Below are 24241 nucleotides of genomic sequence, written 5' to 3'. Positions count from 1 at the left end.
GATTTTTTTTATTTCAAGTCCGAATAAATTCAAACTGACGTTGACCGACCAAATTCAAACTGACGTTGACCGACCAAATTCAAACTGACGTTGACCGACCAAATTCAAACTGACGTTGACCGACCAAATTCAAACTCGTGTTGAGATGATAAATTCTAAATCCTAAACAAAAAACTCGATTAGCGATTTTTTGTTCTATTTTGTCAAATACGGTGGTAGGCGATTTTATCTTTTTAATGAAGAAGACTTTTGATTTTAATTTTTAATTTTGATTTATATCAAGCTTTTAAACAGCATGGATGCACAAAAACATGAAACACAGAGAAGCTGTCAATCGAAAAAGCTTCTCTTTAATTGCTTGTAAGCTTGTAATTCTATAAAAAGCTTGTGAAACATTAAAAAAGTCGTTATATTGCTGTAATCGCCTACCATTGCACTGCAGTAAAAGAAATAATAGCTTTCAGATTCCTTTTCTAATTTTTCTTGAATGCACTAAAATTTTAAACAATTTTGGAACTTTTTTCAAGTGATTTTCTTCTTTCTTCTTTTCTTCTTTCTTCTTTTCTTCTTTCTTCTTTTTCTTGAAACTTTGATTGCAGTTAAACTTCGTAAAATTCAAAAAGAAAATCACAAATATTATTTTATATAAAGGACTTTTTTTTGGAAAAGGTAGAATAGGTCCTGATGAGAACATATCTAAAAAGTTGTTTTTTATATTCCAATTGTAACTATACAGCATTTAACCCAGAACTTAGGAATTAGTAGACAGGGAAAGAGAATGCATAAAATGTCGTCTTCTAAACTACTGATAATAGAATGCTGCAGATATTTAGTTTTTTTTAATGAATAATTATATGGATTTCTTTAAAACAGTTCCCGAATATTTCATAGCTATTCATTTAATTTATAATTACTGAGATTTAAGTGTAATTAAACAGGGTGTCCCACATCATGTTTAAGATCGTTAATGGGTCTAAATTACGATTTTCAGGACTAATCAGAAAATTTAAGAAGATTAAATCATTTTGAAAAATTTAATTAGGCTAATATAAAAATATTCTTGCTGGACATTCTAAGCTTTTCTAGTTTTATGTGTTGTTTTGGCGTTAAAGCTTGGAGATAATCTAATATGATATGGGACGCTCTGTATAAAACCCATTGAAGATTGTCAAGACGACATTTTATAATTCTTTCGATGTCTCCGAAATTTCGGGTTTTACTGCACACTAAAGTATTACAACGATCAAACATATTTTATTACAAATTCAACTACATAGTATAAATTGTAAATTTATTCTTAAATGAATATAAATGCTAAAAAATATACAATTTGGTAAAGATGTGAGAATAGTCCTTTACAAAACTGGGAAAATGTTATTTTTACATAAGTAAACATTTATCTTAAGATAACATTCTTCCATGTTTGTACTCTATTCTCGTGTAAATTTAATGATTAATCAAGGAAATCACAACAATATTAGAGGATACATGGACAATTTAGACGAAAATATGTCGTCTTCATTTTCATATATACAAACACTTGTTTCAAAATTGTTCCTAAAACATGAAAATTTGGCTAAAATCACTAAATTAACGTAAAATAATTTGAGGCGGAATTTTTATATTTTAGGAATGTTAGTGAATTTTAATTATTAAATGCAATCTTTTCTTTTTGGTGACAACATTTTGGTCTAAATTATAAAGTTTGATGGTCACTTGATGAGGTTATCAGGCCGTAAATCGGAAGGCAGTGGTCAACTGGTCAACTGATCAACTGATCAACTGATCAACTGATAAACTAGTCAACTAGATACCTGAACAAAATTAATTTTCAAATCTAAAGAAATTGGCATTTTAATTAAAAAACAAACCTATAAACCTATAAAAAGATTTTAAAATCTTGTAATATCTGATTCTAGTTTGAAAAATAAAGAATTGGATAATCCTACAGTGGTCGTCGTATATATTAATAAATTTAAGTCGACTTTCGATTTCAATCTTTATTTCGCCAAGCTTTCACACAACACTGATACACATAAACATGGGTACAACAAGAGAAGCTGTTATTAAACAACTTCTCTTTGCTTACTTATAAACTTTTTATTATGAAAAATGTTTGCCAAACTTGATAGAAAAGTCGTCTTTATTTTTTTGGAATACACGCCAACAACTGTAAATACCTGAAGATCAGTGATAAGGTTGCAGGCATCTTCTGCAGCAGGCTCTAGGTATAGATCCCAACACAGGGAGGATACTACTAGTAGTTCCATATCCTAGATACAAGAGATATAGAGGATATAGGAGATATAGAGGGATACAGACATAGATTCCAAAACAGGGAGATACTACTGGTAGTTCCATATCCTAGATACAAGAGATATAGAAGATATAGGAGATATAGAAACAGGAGAAACAGGAGACACAGAATATAAAGGAAATCTAGAGGATATAGTTTTATACAAGAGATATTGAGGGATACAGGGGAAACAGGGATACAGTGTATACACTATACAGGGATAAAGAGGATATTATAGAGGATACATGGATTTATTTTTTGTTTTTGTTTTTGATATAACATGACTATTTTGATTATTCATTTTTATGTGTTCTTCATTTTACATATATTTAACAATTCTATCTGAAGATGTTGTGGTTTTCAACGAAATATATTATGGAGAAAATGAATGTTGTTTAAAACCAGGAGAGAGTATGATCATGAAATCATTGATAAATGTAAATGAGTGCTGTCGATGCTGAAGTGTACTGTACTGCACTGTAAATATAGATTGTACACCTATATATGAACGTGATGAAGGTTTAGATTGACAAGGAAGAGCTGTCTATCATTTGTCAGGTCAGTTATATTACGAGCTAACAAACGTAGACAGCTTCCTTATCAATCATTAATAGATGGATCATATTCAGAGATTTCAGAGATGCTTGTCCTTTCTTCATCAGTTTCTTCAATTCTTGTCCTTTCTTCATCAGCTTCATCAATTCTTGTCTTTTCTTCATTCGTTTCTTCAGTTCTTGTCCTTTCTTCATCAGTTTCTCCAATTCTTGTCATTTCTTCATCCGTTTCTTCAGTTCTTGTCCTTTCTTCATCAGTTTCTCCAATTCTTGTCCTTTCTTCATCAGTTTCTCCATTTCTTGTCCTTTCTTCATCCGTTTCTTCAATTATTGTCCTTTTGAATTATTGGGTGAATTGTTTGAATTATTTAAGTGACGATTCTTTTATTCTTGAAAATGAATTAATATCTTTTAGAAGGCACATAACAGACAGACCACCATTTTGGAAATCCCGGAATTAAAACAATATGGTTTTAGTTGTTTTGAACATCGAAGACGATTCAAAATTCGACAGTTATTTATATTTTTGATAGGGCAGACACCCTTTAGGGCATGCTTTAAGTTGAAGTTTTTATTGTGACACCCTTTTTCTATAAGAGATCTTACCAGGAGTTGGTTGTTAGTTATACAGTTATCTGAATAGTCTATTAACTGTTTACATCCGACAACACAGCCCCTGCTTTGCGAACATACTTTGGAACTACAAAAAACAAGATTTTAGTGAAAACAACTCTGGGACAATATGAATATTTTTGCAAAATTACCAACACGTAGACAACAAATATTCATTTTAACTTAAAAAACAAACATAATAAATTTTTTTACTTTCTTTTTTTAATGGGCCATCGCAAGCATTTAAAAAAAAACATAGATCCCTAAAACATTTTTTCCCTTAAACATGTCGATTTGGGTTTCTAGAGATTTCCCTCAAAGCTTCTAAATTTTGCCTATTTCTTGGATTTTTGAAATCTAAAAAATTGTTTGATCTAGGGTTATAAAATAATTTGTTTCTCTATAATTTGTTAAATTTTATAAAGTTTTTATGATTTTAATGTTTTTTGATTCATTGCTTCAATGCAAATTTAAAAATATATATTTTTGCTTCACTTTTGAATTAAAATTCACAAATAAAATTCGCTAAATAAATTTGAAAGTAAAATTTTAAAAATTTAATATAAAAAGAGAAGCATCTCTCTGTTACTTGTAAAATTCTAATTTGAAAAAAGCTTGTTAAAGATCAAACTTTAAAAGAAAAGTCGTCGTTCATCGTTTTAGTATAAAACTTCTAACAATCGTCTTCATATTCTGCAGATGTTATGGACCTCAAATCCAACTAACCTAAGGAGAATACATGCTGCAGCTAGGAGTTGAAGCTGGTTTCTGTTTACAGGTGTACATAGCACAAACCTACGAAAAATTAATAAGAATTACATTTGCGTCCTGATTTTTCCGGTTTTTTGGGGGGGCATTAAACGTTTTAAACCGCTTGAGATTTGTTAAACGTCAAATCAGCTTAAGAGTAGGAAATGTCAAATCGGCTTGAGATTAGAAAAACTTCAAATCGGCCTTAGAATAGGAAAACGTAAAACCGCCCCATGGAATTAGAAAAAACTATTAAACGACTCAACATAATATTAAACCTCAAACCAGATTAGATGCTATTAAAAGGGGGGATTAAATGCTACTAGACAGAAGGGAGATTAGATGTTACAAGAAGGAAGGGTGATTAGATGCTACTAGAAACGAGTGAGATTATATTCTACTTGAAAGGGGGAGATTAGATGCTACTTGAGGGAAGGGAGATTAGATGCTACTAGAAGGGGAAGATAAGATGCTACTAGACGGAATGGAAGATTAGATACCAATAGAAGGAAATGAGATTAGATGCTACTTGAAGGAAGGGAGATTAGAAACTACTAGAAGGAAGGGAGATTATGCCACTAGAAGGAGTGAGATTAGATGCTACTAGAAGGGAGGGAGATTAGATGCTACCAGAAGGGTAAGATTAGGAGCTACTAAAGTAAGGGAGATTATATGCTACTAGAAATGAAGGGATTAAAAAGGAGGAAAGATTAGATGCTATTAGCCAGAAGGAAGGGATATTAGATGCTAATAGATGGTAGGAAGATTAGATGCTACTAGAAGAGCTGAAGATTATATGATACTTGAAGGAAGGTAGATTGGATGTTACTTGAAGGAAGGAGATTAGATGCTACTTGAAGGAAGGGAAATTAGATGCTACTAGAAGGGAGGAAGATCATATGCTACTTGAAAAAAAGGTAGAATAGATGCTACTTGAAGGAAGGGAGATTAGATACTACTAGATGATAAGGAGATTAGATGCTACAAGAAGTTAGGAAGATGCTCCTTAGAAGGAATGTAGTAAATGCCCTATACTCTATATCCGTTTCTCGAACACGTATCTATAATCCAGGTACAGTTCGTTCCACTCAGCTATCAATGTCTAAACCAGGAAGGGAGTTAGATGCTATTAGATCAGTGGGAGATTTGATAGATACTTTACTAGATACTTTACTAGATACTTTACTAGATACTTTACTAGATACTTAACTAGATACTTTACTAGATACTTTACTAGATACTTTACTAGATACTTTACTAGAGGGCATGAATATTAGATGCTGCTAAAAGGAAGAGAGATTAGATTCGGCTAGATGGAAAAGAGATTAGATGCTGCTAGAAGGAAGAGAGATTAGATTCGCCTAGAAGGAAGAGAGATTAGATTCGGCTAGATGGAAAAAAGATTAGATGCTGCTAGAAGGAAGAGAGATTAGATTCGGCTAGATGGAAAAGAGATTAGATGCTGCTAGAAGGAAGGAAAATTAGATGCTACTAGAATGAAGAGAGATTAGATGCGGCTAGAAGGAAGAGAGATTAGATGCTAATGGAAAGAAGAGAGATTAGATTCAACTAGAAGGAAGGAAGATTAGATGCTGCTAGAAGTAATGCAAATTAGATGCTACTAGAAGGAAGAGAGATTAGATGCTGCTAGAAGGAAAAGAGATTAGATGCTACTAGAAGGAAGGAAAATTAGATGCTACTAGATGGAAGAGAGATTAGATGCTACTAGAAGGAAAAGAGATTAGATGNGGGGGGGGGGGGGTAAGGCTAGTTAGAGAAAAACGGGTGCAAAGCCATAAAAACCTTGTTAAAAATATTTAAACTATAAAGCAAGCTCAAGTTTACAATGTATTGTTAAATGGCTTGTGCATTTAAGCTCTTTTCTGAATAAACAGAGCGCACATGGCTGGCATATAGAGAGAAATATCCCCCCCTACGGCAAACCCCCTGTATAACTACGCCTCTACCCCCTCCCCCGCCCTCAAACGCTCTTTACTCCTGTATGATCCAGCTAGGTTTGAATTAGATAAAAAGCTGTAAAAGTTAGTGCACCCCTATTAAGCCATAAAAATACATATAAAAGGATTATACGCCTCCAATACTGATTTCCTGCAGTTGGTTCTTGCAGAGAATGTTCACAAATTTGAAAAAGCACACGATAAAAAATCTATTGTGATGTTTCACTGCACATATAGAAAAGGTCTAAAAAAGAAAAAAAGTTTTAATTCAGAGTGAGTAGCGCGGTATAAAGGAGTCTTTACAAAGCTTTGATAGAATCAAATCAAAAATAGAACTAAAGAAATTCAGTGAACCCAAAAAATTTGGAATTAAAAGACGACATTAAAGCAATGCTAAATCGTATTTGATTTTGTAACAAAGCAAACAGTTCTACTAGTAACTTAAGTCACTAAGGTGAAATGGGTTTGTTAACACTGTATGTAGTAAATGCCATACTCTTAAAAGTTTCTTCACATTGAACTGTATCAGTCCAGGTTCAACTAGTCCATGATTCAATTCTAACTGGACAGGATCCACACGGCTACAATCCCAGGAACTATCAACGCCACAACCTTGGCGCGATCCTGTTAGCTATGGATGTCAATACGGACACTAGCAATCAATTGATCAATGTCTCAAATAAGACACGATCCAAAACGGCTACAATCCTATGACTTATAATCGCCACTTGTTAGCTATTGGCGTAAATATGGACACTAGCAATCCATTGATCAATGTCTCAAACCGGACATCACGGCCACAATTCCGTGATTATCAAATAGATCAATACCAATACTCAAGGTAAGATCTCAATTTGTATGTATCGACAAACCCCAAATTACTCTACAAAGTGGAGTTCTGGTTATAACTGATCTCTATATTACATGTAAGTTCCAATACATATTACGCAGGTATATGCCTGCATATCTATATATATATTATCTTTGATTAAACTATTTAAAATCATGACTTGGGTATAAGTCTTCCTTTTCTGGGTCTGGTGGTTCTTACCGATTTAACTACAAGGCCTAGTCTTAGAAAACGTTATTTAAGGTGAGGGGTGAGATGTCTGGAAATTTGTCTTGTATATTGTATATGCCCCCCCCCCTTCAACTAACACCCCGGACTAACCAGGGCGAGATTTATTTGGTTTCTTCAATTTGAATTCAATCTCATTTTGGTCTATAATTAAACAATCTTTAAACATACGGAGTTTTTCAGATTAAAACGAAAAAAAATGTTTATTAGGCCAAATTGTGATCAAAAGTTCTTTGATAAAAGCTAGAACCGCCTGAGCCCAAAACTTAAGACAGGGTATCGTTATGAAAACCAGTTTTGAAACCCGGGTTTCAAGAATGGGGTTAGGCAGTTTTGTGGATATCAATATTTTTGTTGTGAAAAATTATTTTATTAAGTTTCTTCATATTCTTCATTTTTTTAAATTTCTTAAATCAAAATTTACACAATTGCCAAGACCCCAAAAAGGAAACTCGGGAGTTTCGTTCAACGATACTCTTTTAAATTTCGGGCTCTGCTGTAGGTAACAAGGCATCAGACAGGTGAATTAGGGAATTAAAGGCCCAGGTTCAACATACACACACCCCAACCTAACCTCACACATAAACTTCTCAAACGTACTTTTACTTAGCACAGGACAAAGAGTAGTAATGTGTCAACTTTAATAAGCTCCAACCATAAAACTCAAACTACAGGGTGACACAATAAAAACCCAATAATCCTTTAAAATGGCTCTGGGGCACTGGATTATAGTTTTAATTTTAGAAGGGTTTGTTTAAAGGGAGTGTTTGCGAAAAAAGAAAGGGGGGTATCGGCTTACAGCGAAAAATAATTGCTTTTGATTGCTACTATGTTTACTTCTATCTGTTGCGTCTATAAGTAGAAAATTGTTAAAAAGGACTTACAATGACTTACAAATTCAAAAAAGTGCAATTTACGACTGGGATCGTAAAAAAATATTTAATTTTGAACAAATCATTCAGATATTACACCCAATAGTCATCGATTATTCGACGCATTCGTATATAGTTAATATTTAATATTCGTTGTATACAATGCATTTAAAACGCCGAAATAGTTGGCCGCCAGATGCTTTGAATGATTACACGTGGCAGAGACACCTAGCGGAAAAAAAGTTGTTTGAAGTGGATTGTATATAAACAAATAACAAATTTTATGAAATATTAACTATATACGAATGCTTCGAAAAATAATCGATGACATTATGTTGTAATATCTGAATGATTTGCTTGAAATTTAATTGGTTATTTTACGATCCGAGTTGAATATTACAACTTTCTGAATTTGTATGGACGCTACGTTCTTTAAATAATCTACTTAAATATCGTCTTACTTTTTTAAGAGGTTGTAAGGTATACTTTCTTTGTTCGTGAACTAAAAGTTAATGAAGATATTGGATAATCAAAATTTTTAAATATATCTAAAATAATGAAAATTGAAACATTTGTTGTCTATAAGTCAATAGTAAATTCCCATATGTTTGTTGCGGAAACAGGAAAAAGAAACATAGTTGGTCCCATAATACTGCGGAGAAGGAAGACGACTATTATGACTTAAGTAAATCAAAATCCGATTCACATTGATCCATATTTCCCCCGCAAAAAGGATAAAAACCAAAACAAATGTCGTCTTTCTTTTTCAGTTTTTGCGGAGAAACTTTCTAACAAAGATGAAAAAGTTTGTAGAAAAGGTCGTTAACACAAATAAAACATATCTTTATACAAAGAAAGAGACAAAGAGATTTCGCACTTTAAAGCACGAAAAAGAACATTTCCAACAAGCATGATTTTTTCTTCATTTTTGAAAATTTTTTGAGTCATCCTTGAAAAAAATAACGAGGATTTAAAAGATACAAAAAATATTTTCATATCAGGGAAAACTTTTTTTAAAGAAAGGTGGTAAGAAACAGTTTAACTATTAATAAATTCCTAATTGTTCAAGACTAACAACATCCTTCATCCAGTCTTCTACTTCATCCTCATCCAACAGCCTAGAAATTCGTCCATAAACATGGGCATTAAATCTCATCCAACAGCCTAGAAATTCATCCAAATCATGGGCATTAAATCTCATCCAACAGCCTAGAAATTCATCCAAATCATGGGCATTAAATCTCATCTAACAGCCTAGAAATTCATCCAAAATCATGGGCATTAAGTCTCATCCAAAAGCCTAGAAATTCATTCATGAACATGGGAATTACATTTTATCCAACAGAGAAATTTATCCATAAAGGTTTTTGGTCTAAAAAATTGATCTATAGAAATTGAAAATTATAAAAATTTCCTAATGAATCCATAATCATAATGAAAAACTTAATTTTAAACTTTAAAAAAAAAACATTTCTGAAATACCACAATTCGCAGATTTTTTCCATTTCAAGTCGACATTTGCTTCCATTGTTTAATAATCATGGATCAAAAAAGAATAATAAAAACTTTTAAAAATAATTTAATTAAAAATCAAAAAACTTAATTACCATGATTAAAAAATTGAAAATAATCAGATCTTTAAAATTGATTTATATATTTTAGAAATTAAATAATTTCCATTAAAAATATTGGTTTCATCAAAATATGTTTTCTTACCTGTTTCTTACAGACGACCGGCATTGTGAAACAATTGCGGGTTTATTATTGTTTAAATTTTCGTAAATTATTTTCATTTTTAGCAGAGTTTCAGGCTAAATTTTGGATCGAATCCCAGCTAACAATAACACTAGATTTTGCGTACACGGGTTTCTCGATTTCTCCGGGTGCAGCTTCGACAAAGACTAGGCATGAAACTAAATGTAGCGGAGTGGAGTGAAAAACGCCGGTTTCCGGGGTTAAGGGTTTCTCAGGTTTCCCTCAAACATTAGAGAAATTTGAAAATAAATATGATTGAAAGTTTCAAACAAAAATAGAAATCGAAACTGAATGTTGAAGAGGGTAGGATAGTCCCTGCAATGTTTCGGAACAAAGAAAGAGAGAGTTGGTCTCCATCTATCTATCTATCTATCCTTCTACTAGACGTTATCTATCTATCCACCAGACTTTAACTATCTATCTATCCGTGAGACTTCGACTATCTATCTATCTTTATTATATGAACGGTAGTTTTTCCATATTTCTTGGGGTTTTTTGACCCACATTCACCTCGTGGGTCTCACTCCCCCTCTACCCCTAACACACAGACACGCAGACATGCTTTTACTAGTTTCCCTTTAAATATACGCAAGCAAGGTCATGTTGAAAGAAATGGACTTTAAAAGTTAAAGCTAAAACAATGCCAGAGAGTAGATAAGGTTTAGCTTATTAGCTCCAGAAGTAGCTAATTGTAGGATGAAGGACTTGTGAATTCGTGGATAAGAAGTTTTAGATTGAGATTGCCATCCTCGTCCAATTCTCGAGCTGATTTCTGTCCGGGAGGCTTTGTTTTTGGCCATGATTCATTTGCTGTCTGGGGTCATTACTTTAGAATTACATTTAATGCTTCTAGATATAATTAATACGTGATAAATAACGAGTTTATTACAGGAGAAGCAGTTGAGTAGGTCTTCTCTGGTTCCAGGATCCAACGCTACTAATTTGAGGATTTCATAATCCTCTTTGTCAACAGTCTCTTTCTGACCCCAAAAAAATAAATTGTCAACTGTCCTTTTATGACCACACAAAAATAAGATGTCTATAGTTCCTTTAAGACCTTACAATAACAATTTGTCAACAATCCCATTATGACCACAGCAAAATAATTTGTCAACAATTTCTTTATGACCACACAAAAAAAATTTGTCAACAGTCTTTTTATGACCACACAAAAATAAGTTGTCAATAATCTCTTTTGGACCACACAAAAAAAATTTGTCAATATTCCCTTTAATACCACACAAAAATAATTTGTCAACAGTCCTATTATGACCATTTAGAAATGATTTGTCAACAGTTCCATTATGACCACATAAAAATAAGTTGTCAACAATCTTTTTATGACCACACAAAAATAATTTGTCAACAGTCTTTTTATGACCACACATAAATAATTTGTCAACAATCTCTTTATGACCACACAAAATAATTTGTCAATAGTCCTTTTATGACCCCACAAAAATAATTTGTCAATAGTCCCTTTATGACCACACAAAATAATTTGTCAATAGTCCATTTATGACCACATAAAAAAAATTTGTCAACAGTCTTTTTATGACCACACAAAAATAAGTTGTCAACAGTCTTTTTATGACCACACAAAAATAAGTTGTCAACAGTCTTTTTATGACCACACAAAAATAATCTGTCAACAATCTCTTTATGACCACACAAAAATAAATTGTCAACAATCCCATTATGACCACACAAAAATAATTTGCCAACATTCTTTTTATGACCACATAAAAATAAGTTGTCAAGAGTCTCTATCTATATCACAGGGTTTTATTAGTTGCCAAAATTTACAAGCATGATATTCACAAGTTATATAGTGCAAGAAATAAAGAAGAAATTACTATTATTTAAAAAGTGTACTGCATTGTTTGTTTACATTTCTCCCAGAATCTGCAGTAGCCTTTTATGTAAACAAAGTGTTTAGATTTTTTTATCTAAATATTTCTTGACAAATTATAGATTTTGGCAGTTTCAAAAAGCTATTTTAAACTTATGAAATATACAAGGTTGTCGGGAAACTATCTTATTTTATAAATTGGTGGGGGAGGGGCAGAAACTGTCCTCTTCAGACTTTCAGGGTTAAAGGAACTGTAAGCGTAATTTCAAGTGACCCTCCATACAAAGATGGCAATGCTCGATTTACAATGGTACCCTTGAAACCTTTATTTTTGTGGATATTGTCTTTTTTCTTGGTTTAAGTTGTGCAGAGAACCCACAATTGAAAATAATCATTGTTTATTCATAAAAGTTGATATCTAATTCTACCTTGATCAGTCAAAGCTTTAAAGGATACTGTTATGCATGAACGGTCACTAGAAATTGGGCTTACAGTCCCTTTCGGATGAAAAAACAGCCCTGGGTAGGGTAGGGATTTAGTTTCTGTTTTGTATGTATTGATATAGGTTAAAATAAACATTTTCAATTAATGCAAACAAACTTAAACAAAAGTTATCAACAGCAAAAAATCTAAAATTCCAAATAAAAAATTTATTTAATTTAAAATTTTTTTTAAGAGATAATCCGTTAAAGTTTAATCTAATGCGCATATTCAAAAGTTCCCAATTCTGGAAATATTGGCTTGAATTAACCTAGAATTAATTCTTCCAGATCAATGATTTTGTTAACTCTTTGGTCTAACTTTGCCGATCAATAAGAATTTATAAAATCGAAATTTATAAATTGAAAATATTTTTTAGGTGGGGCATTCACTGAGAGTAAATAACAGGGGTTAATTAAAAAAAATAAATATTAACAATTTAATAGAACTGTTTGAGAAACGAATTAGGTAAGCTACAGTTAGTTATGTGTGCATTTAGTTGGTTCGGTTTTTGCCTTCACAGTGAGAACCAAAATTCTGTGGAATACAAAGACGACTTTTAGACTTAAGCTATGATTGTAAATAGTCCAAAGAACATGACACGCGACAATGTACACTGTACAGACCCATTTCACTAATAAGTGATTTATTAAGTGTGTGGTAAAACTTTGCAACAGTGCAGCATTAAATACATTTTCAGATTGCTTCTTATTCCAGAGGTTTCTGGTTCTCACCGTAGAAACGTTTAGGGATTATAAACGGCTGCAAAAAAGTAACCTTAAAGCTTTATGTGAAATTCACCTAGCCTTTGAGAGGGATATCAGGTGTGTGAAACATGCCTAACTATCTGTTCACAATTTCGAACAAAACTTTGTGTTCTTTCAAATGTTTAAAGTAATTTCTAATTACGGATAAATCATTTAAGTCTAAACATGTTTGAAGAAAAAAATGTCAAGGAAATCCAAATGCAGTAAGAACCACAAAACTGTGGAATAGGAAGAGGAACCGAATAGCTCTACTTGTAAGTAAATAAATCACTTATTAAGTGAAACGGTCTGTTTACACTGCACATTTCTGATTTTAATGAACTTAAGTCTAAAAGTCGTCTTCCTATTTCAGAGTTTTCTGGTTCTCACTGTAGATACAACAAAAGATACAATTTTTCTGAGCAGGTTTTGGACTGAATCATGATACTAATTAGCTAATCGCTTGATACTAATTAGCTTATCGCTAGGATTGCAGGGGCGCTGAGGCAACCCGGGGATATCCTTCTCTAAGATAAACTCCTTCCTCTATTCTTCTAGAATCCTTCCCTCCACCTCCTCCCCTTCCTCCTCCTCCTCCCCCGCCACCTTCCTTTCCAGTTAAACCATCTTCTCCTGCTCCGGTCTAGATAAAAAGAGACTTAATGTTTGTGGTTTATGGCCAGGGAGTAAGGGATAGAAGGGAGATATAATCTGACGCGGTTGGCCCTACCATATGATTATGCGTGCTTTGAAGACGATACTCCATTTGAATAAGAAATATTCAAAATAGGTTATTGTATACGCGGTAATTGTACACCAGACAAATATTTCTTATTCAAATGGAGTACCCGTCTGCAAAGCATGTGTGCTCATATGGTAGGGCGAACCGCGTCAGTTATATCTCACTTCTATTCCTTACTCCCTGGTTATGGCCGGCCAGTTTAGAGGGAAAAAATGTATAAAAATGGTTGATTTAGAAAAGTTTAAAAACCTACAACAACAAATACAAAAATTATTGAAGATGTTTGCATTATTTTAAATTGTGAGCTCTACCAATAGTTTACATTTCTTGTATTGTATCTATACAGCGAGGTAGAGAGGGTAATTTACCTGTATATCTATACAGCGATGTAGAAAGGGTAATTTACCTGTATAACTATATAGCGAGGTAGAAAGGGTAATTTACCTGTATAACTATACAACGAGGTAGAGAGGGTAATTTACCTGTATATCTATACAGCGAGGGGGAGAGGGTACAGGTAAATGATACATTGGAGATACAGGAGGGTTAGCTCTAGCTGACATTCTCATTGAACACTACAAACATGATTAAATTAAAGACCATGCACTACGTCCATATTTAATCAAATTAGAAGTAGAAAGGGTTTCACTGTGACTAGAGATGGGCAGTGGGTACGGTAGGCTTTTTGTTCATTTCGTTCGTTCACAATTCGTTTTTTTTCAATCGTTCAAAAACATTTTATTTCGTTCGCTCTCAATATTTTCGTTCATTTTCCATCTATTTCGTTTGTTTTCTCACTGAACGATTGTTAAGAAAAATCGTTGGTTCAGACAAAAAACGATCGTCCTTTCAAAAGTTAGTTATGAATCGTTCGTTCGATAAAAAAACTATCATTTTTTAAATTATTTTGGAAAAATTGTTTGTTCAGTAAAAAATATCGTCTTTTCGAGTTCGTTCGAAGGATTTTAAATCTTTCGTTTATTTTTATTTGTTTTCAGAAAACCAATAATTTTTTCATTTCTCTGAACGATTCAAGTTCATTCGTCCATCTATCGTTTTATTTTCTGAACGATACCATTGTTCACGAAAACTTTTTGTTCGTTCACAATAACTGTGCCCATCTCTAACTGTGATATATTAGAATAGCTCAGGAACTAGTCAGTTAATAATTTGTAGGGCCTGCTGAGGAATAACTGTTTACTAATTACTATATCATGAGATAAACTGTTGTTGAAAATGCAACCGTTTTTGTCGAAATATTACTAATTTTCATCAGTACATTTTACTTATTCAGAGTAATAAAAATCGATATTTCAACATTGTACGTTGGAAGATTTACTCAATGAAGAGTAATAAAAGCCTCTCATTATATTTTGGCTTGCTTTTCAGTACTCTTGTGTTATCAACTATGTAATAATTGCCATAACCAGAGATAAGAGAATAGAGATCTATCAAAGGCTAGAAAATGTGATATTTTCCACATCAGGGGTTATTGGTACAACTGGAGTACACATCCAATAAACAAACGTCTGCATTTAGGGACATTTAAGGATCCTTTGGGTACGAAATACATAATCTTCAAAAATAGACTTAATTTACGTTCCATGCTAAAAGTTAGAGCGTTTAACTAAAAATTGTAAATGGGTACTACATACAAAAAGTGGCTGTTAGATGGCAGTCAAAAAACCTCTTATGGAAATGTAGCATGCGTGCCGGGACAACTTAAGGCATACTTAGCCTATACAATTGGAGCTAATGAGCAGTCTGTGATCATAACTTTATAATTGTGAGCAAATCATGCTTGCGTATATCTAATACTACATAAGATGAAAATAAAACCGCTTCTATCGCAAGAAAACAATATTTTACGTAGGATTATATTTTTTGTGAAAAATAAAAAAGACTAGTATACCTGTCTATCCCTCAGGTTTCTATCTGGAGATATACCATAGGCTGTTCTTAGTAGAGGATTCCTTCTAGAGGTGACGGGCGGCAAACATTTACCCAGGAATATATGGGCACAACGGTATAGTTTAGTTTGAAGGGTCAGCACATCTTCTAGATCTAAAAAAGGGTTTTAAAGGGACTGTACACGAGTTTTCAAGCGGAACCCTAGTTCGATTCACAACGGTAGTGTTATAATTTTTGCGTGATCAAGTAAAAACGCGATATCCATGTTTTTTATCTTTGGGATTATTTTCCAAACATGACCGCGGATTTCTGCTTCAGAAACAATCGAGGCATTGTCAGAATTAAGCACCTTAAAAGCTTCAAAAAAAATAAATAATTTTTCTATTTTTTAATAAGTTAAAGATTTTAAGTTTGCCATGGTGAATCAGGCATATCCCTCTTAAACTGGAGTGTCATTTAATACTACAATGAATATTGTGTATGCTAATTTAGTACTACAATGAATATTGTGTAAGCTAATATAGGAACTATACAATGAATATTGTGTATGCTAATATAGGAACTACAATGAATATTGTGTAAGCTAATATAGGAACTACAATGAATATTGTGTATGCTAATATAGGAACGCTATTGTCCCTTTGATATTCCAACCATTTAATCTTGCAAATTTCTTAATTATAAAAGACAATGGTCTGTACGATATGAGGAATCAGGGTGCTAAGGTTTAGGGATTAGAAACTAGGTTTAATTGCGATTAATCTGTATTTTGTGCATAGAATGAAGGCCTGGAGTTTGGAATCACTATTCAATAATTGTTTTTATTTACGATATTTATAATACAGTGGGAAGCATAAAATTGTGGAAATTGAAGACGACTGTTAGACTCACATTATTATTTTTAATAGTTCAATAAACAATAAAAACATGTGCACAGCAATTGTAAATTGTACTATGAACACAGACCTATTTGACTTAATAAAATGTGTTTAAAACTATTTGGAACAACATCAAGTATAAACACATAAGGAATTATGTCTTCCTGTTTCACAGATTCGTTAATGGTTCGTTTTTGGATCGTTTTGGATCGTTTTTGGTTCGTTTTTGGTCCGTTTTTGGATCGCTTTTGGCTAGTTTTCGGTTCGTTTTTGGATCGTTTTTGGATCGTCTTTGGATCGCTTTTGGTTCGTTTTTGGTTCGTTTTTGTACGTTTTTGGTTCGTTTTTGGTTCGTTTTTGGTTCGTTTTTTGGTTCGTTTTTGGTTCGTTTTTGGTTCGTTTTTGGTTCGCTTTTGGTTCGCTTTTGATTCGTTTTCAGTTCGTTTTTGGTTCGTTTTTTCTTTCAGGAACAAAATAGGACACAGTGTAAAAGAGCAAATGTTTTCAAATTTATTTACTCTAAACATTTACCTTTATTACAAAGTTTGACCTGAAAAAAAGATAAAAGCAAAAAAACAACCCAAAAACGACGCAAAACGATTATTTTGTAACCATCGTTTTTGGACCGTTTTTCCATTAAAAAAAAAATTAGAATAAAGATATTGCAAAGTGCAGTAAACGTAAACATAAAAAAGTTCTGAAATCTGAAATTTTATTCAAATTTTTCTTAAAACGGTCCAAAACGTTTAAAAACGCTACAGTTACAGTTTAACGAGACCCACTGTAGAAAAAAAACTCTATACCTGAATCACTGGCAAATGCTATGAACTCTTCAAAGATATGTCTAAAATAAGAATTCAAGTATTTATCTCCATTAAAGGTTTGTCAAAAATAAGATTTTTTAATTATATCTGTCAAATAAGAATTTTTTATCTATTTCTTTCGAAGATACGTCTAAAATTAGATTATTTTAATTTCATCACAGATTGGTCAAAAGTAAGAACTTTTTTATTTATCTCTTTTAAAAATATGTCTAAAATAAGAATTTTTTTATTTATTAAGATCAACTATTGGTCCTCAAATTAAAAGTGCTCTCAGTGGATATTGAAATTGAGCAATCAGGAATATGAGTATCCAACAAAAAGTTTCCAGCCCAAAAAAATAGCCCTCACCTCCCCCCTCGTCCTCCGCCCTCTCATTACCTAGGTATCATCCCTGCCTCCTCCCTGAAGACCGTGAACATCTCAGTCTCCTTCTTGTAGTGTGCGAGGAAGTCCCCGAGCTCGCTGGCCACCACCGCTGCGCGGTCCTTCCCGTTCAGCTTAGTGCTGGGGGGCTTCAGGGAATAGGATTCACGTAAACTCAGAGCAGCCTAAATATGGCGTTTTTAAGAACTAGATCAATCTGGTTTTTATATCTTTTGTAGGAATTTAAGAACGTAGATCAATCTGGTTTTAATACCTTCTGTAGGAATTTAAGAACTAGATCAATCTGGTTTTGATACCTTCTGTAGGAATTTAAAAACTAGATCATTCTGGTTTTAATACCTTCTGTAGGAATTTAAGAACTAGATAAATCTGGTTTTGATACCTTCTGTAGGAATTTAAGAACTAGATTAATCTGGTTTTGATACCTTCTGTAGGAATTTAAGAACTAGATTAATCTGGTTTTAATACCTTCTGTAGGAATTTAAGAACGTAGATCAATCTGGTTTTGATACCTTCTGTAGGAATTTAAGAACTAGATCAATCTGGTTTTAATACCTTCTGTAGGAATTTAAGAACTAGATCAATCTGGTTTTGATCGCCATTTTCAGGATGAAAATCTGAAAGTCTCTGTAGGATGCAGTGAAGATAAACAGCAAATGCCTTCCGAGCCTAAAAAAAAAAGTTAACTAGTTTATCAAATAAGTTTATGGACGGTTTGTACACATCTTTTGGTATGAGTCTTCAAAGTTATTAAATGATGTTATGCAATGTTTCATCATGGTCTCTGGGATCATGCGAGTTACCACAAAAAAATTGGGCCTGATCGATTCAGCTGTTTTAAGATTTTTTGGATAAAAACAAACAAACACTCAGACAAAAAGATGTTGCCATTTTTCTTAAACACCGGTTTCACACCTTTAATAAATTCGTATTTTTTAACTTTAATAATTTATTTTAATAAGATTTTACAATATTTTTAAATATTTATATGATATCAGATAAATGATATCGACGACTGTACCCTAACCTGATATTCACTAAGTTGTAATCCCGATTCAATCATTTTAACCATTTTCTCACGCAGAACCTAAACATGCAAAAGTTTTGTTTATAAGAGGCTGATGATGGTCTATAATTTTAATCCAAATCAGACTGTTAGGTTACAACCACATAAACAATCTTGAAATGACTGAACTAGTTATCGAGGGTAATATAGGTTAACTATTGTCAATGATGTTCATTAGATTTTGCTCAGCTCGGTCATTAACATTACTCACTCATGCATTTTTAAACAAATTTCACAGAAACCTTAACTTTATGTACTTTAATACAGCGGGCATCCGACATTATTGCCAGACCATCAATCAAACATTCTAACTACCAATTTAAGTGTATTACTTAAAACGTTTGTTAGAAGAAAACTTCCTTATGTTGGTTGAAAAATCTTGAGAAGTTGGTTTGATAAATATTTAATTAAAATAAAGCAAGAATATTAAATACACTTATATAAGGAATATGGACAAACCTGCAATCCAAATAAACGAAAACTTGTTGTCTCATAAAATTAACATGAATTTGAACTGCCTGCCGACGGTTCAAATTTGAATCACTGATTCAAATCCTTCCTTAATCTTTAACATTAAATCGGTGGTTAAAATTTGAACTGGCAGTAAATATTCAGCTCAAATTCTTTAAATTCGCTCCTATACCAACATAACTGATAAAATATCAACAAGCCATCGAGTCAAAAAAAATTAATATATAAATGTTCTTTTTGTAAAATTTAAAATATCAAAATTAAATTGTTTCTTTTCCCAACATAAAAAAAAATTTTAAAAAAATAACAAAATAAAATCAATACATCAATCCGCAAACTGAAATATCAAAAGTGTACATCATTCGTAGGATTGGAAATATTATCAATGTATTAAAATTTTGAATTTTGACGAGTATTCAGTTCTGAAGAATATTCCTAGTTTTTCCTGATTTCTTAATTTTCTTTTTCCTAAAAAAATTTAGTTTTTAACCTGTGATCTCTCTTTTTTCTCCGTTTTCCTTTTTGCCAGGTTTTCAGGATCTTTCTCCTTCTTCTCTTTATATCCTGTTCTCACTCCTTTACTCAGGGGTCTCTCATACTACAACACATGTTAAATGAACTGTCAAGTAACTCTCTAAGTTGCACACCCACCCAATTAACAATTGTGGTACCTTTCAAACATTAGTCTTATTTTTGATTATCTAAAAAATGATAATATCTTTTTGGGGTTTCTTTAGAAGTGATTTATGCAGCAGGGTCATAGAAGTAAACTTCCATAAATTTTGAGAAAGAAAAACGATGATATCTTCCTCATTGTGGCATAGATTCAGGCTTAAAGGGCATTGTTTCTATAGTAATCATGCATGTAACTGTTAAATTAGTTGTGCACTTGAAGTTACACCAAATTCTTTTTGAAACAATAATGACCAAAGTAATATATGGGCCACCCAGTATTAACCAGGGCTATATATTTAAATTCAATCGCGGTTTTAGTTCAACTTAATAATCTTTAAAACTTAGTCCAGAGTTACCCACAAAGGATGAGACTTCAGAGACGAACGTACAAAAGTAATACTATCTGTTTCCTTATATCCCACACTGGACTAACTAGAGTGAATAGAATTCGGTTTCTTCTACTGAAAATAAAACGTGTTTTGGTCTATATTTCAACCATCTTTTACTTTACGAATTTGTTATTCTATACATTTTCATTCAAAATGCATATGCCGACAAAAAAGTATTTAAGAAAAAAGGCTAAAAAAAATTATGTTTAATGGGTCAAATTGTGATCGAAAGTCACAGCTTTCTGGAATATTGACAGAACCGTTAAATCCACGTGATCCATGTTCCTGCAACTGTCTACTTGATTCATGCGTTACGTAATCATTAAATAAACAATTTAACGATCGACTGTAAGACTTTGTTCAGCCTTAAAATTATTAAAATTACAGAGTTTCGGGTCGATATCTTACAGGCTCATTCTTTATGGGTCACTCTGTACTTGCCTTTGTATACTTTTTCCTTTAAACCGTCTCAGCCGACAAAACTGTTTTAAAAATATACTTTTAAACGGTCAAATGTGGGACAAATACCGAATTGTTAAACCAGCTTGGGTCATTCCTGAAAGGGTTCAAGTGACCCTCCATGCAAAGATGGCAATGCCCGATTTAAAGCGGTAGCATTCAAACATTTATCTGATAAAAAATGTGTAAATTACCGGCGCTTATCTGAATCGAAAAGTGTTCATTTAATTCTGCGAGTTTCTCCATTGCTCCAACAAAAAATGCGCACGTCAATTTCGCAGAAAACCCGCAAATGAAAATAAACAAAAACATTAATATCTAATTCATATTTGATCAGACAAAGCTTTCAAGGGTACTGTTAAAAATCGGGCATTGTCATCTTTGCATGGAGAGACACCTATGAAGAGAAAATGGAACTAAAACTTGCATCCTGTTTACCTGTGCTATTCTTGCCTCTATCGGAGAAGGTTTTTTATCTTCATCCTCCCCTTCTTCGGACATATCTTCCTAGTTCCCAGAAAACAAACCTTGCGAGATCCATGAAACAGTGTATTAGGAAGGCGACTTTTGGATTCTTGGTAAACTTCCACTGAACGCGGAGCATAAAAGTTACACACTTTTATTTCAAGTGGGATCTATAAAACTGTGGAATAGGCAGAAGACTTTAAGCAATCTTGAAGTTTGATTAGCGACTTATTGAATAAAAGGGATCTGTGCACACTGCACAATGGCTGTGTGACGTGTTCACTTATAACTATTAATTACTACTTAACCGGGAGATTAAGGGAGGATAATTAAATTGAGGGGAAAACCACTGAGCCGAGGGCCTCCAAGACCTTTTTGGGGTTCTAAAAAAATTAGAGAACTATTTATTTGATAAATCTGTATGGATCACAGGGAGGATAATTACTTATCCTCCCTGTAAAGAGGGAGGATAAGTAATTATCCTCCCTGTAAATAGGGAGGATAAGTAATTATCCTCCCTGTAAATAGGGAGGATAAGTAATTATCCTCCCTGGAAATAAAAAAGTAGGGAATTTAAGGTTGGTTATTTCGTTGAACAGGCGATTAACTATTTAACTATTTAAGACCGTAACAGAAGTTTAACAGTCGTAGTGCTAAGCTCTCTTTTAGAAATTTTTCCTTTGCTAAAAACTTGTTTTTAACAATTTTTGATATATTATTTACAAATAGGCTATTGCAAAGTTTTAAAAGTACTGACACCATTTAATGGTAGATATATAAATTTTACATCGAATTCTGTGCAATATCTGAGGTCAATGATTAAAATATTAAATTTTTACTTTTTATAACAAAACTTTATCATTTTTTCACTTTTAAAGATTATTAAATTATTCTAAATTATGCAACGCTTAATTTTAATCTGTTTTGGTTTTATTTTTGCCTTCAATGATTTCTTCTCTATTTTGCCTCCAGCACTTTGGCTTCGTTTCCTATATAAAACTAAAATTAATTTATTCTATTTATTCTATTTTAATATTTCAAGAATGATATTTAGAAAGATTTTGAGGTAAAAATTTTTTTTCTAAAGAGAGAGGGTGATTATTTTTAACGAATACATGTATATTGGAAACACCAGTAAACCCGGCCCCGTTAATTAGAATAAAACTATTTATTTTTTCCTCTGAAAAACACAGAAAGACAAACTTTATCTTTGTATTTATGAATTTATATTTATGTAAAGGAATTGAGTCTTTGGAACAAATTCAAATATTTAAACCTCAATATCTTTAGAGCCCGATGTTGTAAACCTTTGATATTTCAAACTTAGATTATTTGATCTAACAGAATTCATAGTTTGAAATATCTAAGGTCTACAGCATTTGGTTTCAAAGTTATAGTGATTATAAAATCAGAGTTTGTGGCAAAGACTCAATTCCTTTATTATTTTAGTAAAACTTATTTTGATTTCATCAGAATGGAATTTTTCCTCTTACTTCAGATTTTAAATAAGATTTAACATTTTCTTTTTTTGAAGATCAGATGTAAATTCTAACAACGTTCCCATAAATTGATTTAAATATATTGTATTTTCTATTAAAATCTTTTTTACATAACTTCAAGTCTTGAAAATAAAAATATGGAGTAAAATAAATAAATAAAATAAAAATATTAAGAAAAATTGGTGTACACTGTACAGTGTACAATTGCTAGCTATTTATTTTTTCCACCGTTTTATGGATCTGAGTGTTTTTAGAGACACTCTCTGTATATTCTATCTGCAATTGAATATATTCTTATGTTAATGAAGGTGTACCTGACTGTTTCGTATCCTGTTTTAAACTTAGATCTCACCCTGCGTTCACAATATATATCCATATATATATACTTTGCTTGTCTATCTGTTTGTTCGTCTGTTAGGGTGTATCCAATAAAAGGCAAAAGGGAAGTTTAACAATTCTAAAAATGACAACATTTATCTTTAAAATTACACATATGATGATGACCATACCATGAAATGAATGATTAAATGATAGTTTTGCAAACACTTTTTTCTCAGCATATTCGAAAATATCCTAAAGTTCAATTTTGCATATTGTTCGTTTTGTAAACTTTTTTTAACTAACGCAAAAATATTATTTGTTCTTGATTCGTTTTAGTTCGTTTTAGTTCGTTTTAGTTTGTTTTAGTTCGTTTTAGTTTGTTTTAGTTTGTTTTAGTTCGTTTTAGTTCGTTTTAGTTTGTTTTAGTTCGTTTTAGTTCGTTTTAGTTCGTTTTAGTTCGTTTTAGTTTTATTAGTTCGTTTAACTTTGCTTTAGTTCGTTTTAGTTTGTTTTAGTTTGTTTTAGTTTGTTTTAGTTCGTTTTAGTTTGTTTTAGTTCGTTTTAGTTCGTTTTGGTTTGTTTTGTTGTTTTAGTTAGTTTTGGTTCGTTTTGGTCCATTTTAGTCCGTTTTAGTTCGTTTCAGTTCATATTAGTTTGTTTTAATTCGTTTTAGTTAGTTTTAGTTCGATATTTTGTGTTTAATTTCTCTCAGTATCCGAATTTGGCATATGTATAGTATAAAGAAATGTTCAAAATTGTTTATTTAAAATATTTGCTTTTCTACATTATAAAAATTAAGAAAACGAAAGAAAAAAAAATTATTGCATATAAAATACCTTTGCATCTCGAATCATTCTTGACAAATCTTGAGATAATGAAGATGTAGACGATGCCAATCTAAAAAATACATTTATATTATACTAGTTTAAGAACCCAGCGTTGCCCAGGATACTCATTGTTACTCCCGTCATTTTTCCGCGTTTGGTCGTAAATTACGATTTTAGCTTTTTTTCCTTGGACCCGGCCCACTCAACTCAGAATCTTAAAATAAAATTTAAAATTCCCGTGGTTCTCCCGAGTTCTCCAATTAACATTTGAGGCTAATCGGTCAAAGGATTCATAAGTTATGATCGGACGACATACAAATAAACAGACATACAGAGATTAAAACTTTATATTTAGTGGTATCCATAAAACTGTGAAA

The 24241-nt window shown here is 32.3% G+C and overlaps 1 protein-coding gene and 1 long non-coding RNA gene across 3 annotated transcripts; both read right to left on the bottom strand.

The window, feature by feature from the left end:
- Positions 1–986: 986 nt before the first annotated feature.
- Positions 987–7064, bottom strand: LOC111715092 (uncharacterized). 2 transcript variants are annotated; one of them, XR_002768169.1, is made up of 5 exons: positions 6667–7064; positions 4189–4257; positions 3457–3550; positions 2181–2273; positions 987–1814 (listed from the first exon to the last, which is right to left on the bottom strand). It is a non-coding gene; the product is annotated as an uncharacterized LOC111715092 (long non-coding RNA). The 2 variants fall into 2 exon arrangements; XR_002768168.1 differs by lacking the exon at positions 6667–7064 and having other exon boundaries at positions 4189–5954.
- A 4983-nt stretch (positions 7065–12047) lies between these two features.
- On the bottom strand, positions 12048–23066 carry LOC111715091 (tubulin polyglutamylase TTLL5). The gene is made up of 11 exons (XM_023490344.1): positions 23031–23066; positions 22158–22206; positions 21191–21259; positions 19720–19827; positions 18720–18779; positions 18248–18361; positions 17687–17856; positions 17288–17328; positions 15608–15759; positions 14178–14270; positions 12048–13596 (listed from the first exon to the last, which is right to left on the bottom strand). Exons 3-11 carry the CDS (start codon positions 21251–21253, stop codon positions 13438–13440), a joined length of 960 nt encoding a protein of 319 aa, XP_023346112.1. The 5' UTR covers positions 21254–21259; positions 22158–22206; positions 23031–23066; the 3' UTR covers positions 12048–13437.
- Between the last annotated feature and the right edge of the window lie 1175 nt (positions 23067–24241).

Source organism: Eurytemora carolleeae, unplaced genomic scaffold, assembly GCF_000591075.1.
Source record: "Eurytemora carolleeae unplaced genomic scaffold, Eaff_2.0 scaffold600, whole genome shotgun sequence".
In the NCBI taxonomy this organism is placed as follows: domain Eukaryota; kingdom Metazoa; phylum Arthropoda; class Copepoda; order Calanoida; family Temoridae; genus Eurytemora; species Eurytemora carolleeae.
The sequence above is the reverse complement of the archived record's forward strand: the minus strand, read 5'-3'. Positions and strand labels throughout refer to the sequence as shown.

Excerpts from the sequence above, each read along its gene's own strand:
- LOC111715091 (XM_023490344.1), bottom strand. The coding sequence starts at position 21,253 with ATGTCCGAAGAAGGGGAGGATGAAGATAAAAAACCTTCTCCGATAGAG. Across the intron at positions 18,780-19,719 it reads AGAAAAAAGAGAGATCACAG|GTTCTGCGTGAGAAAATGGT; the intron begins GTTAAAAACTAA and ends TTGCATGTTTAG. Across the intron at positions 15,760-17,287 it reads AGCATTTGCCAGTGATTCAG|ATCTAGAAGATGTGCTGACC; the intron begins GTATAGAGTTTT and ends ACCCTTTTTTAG.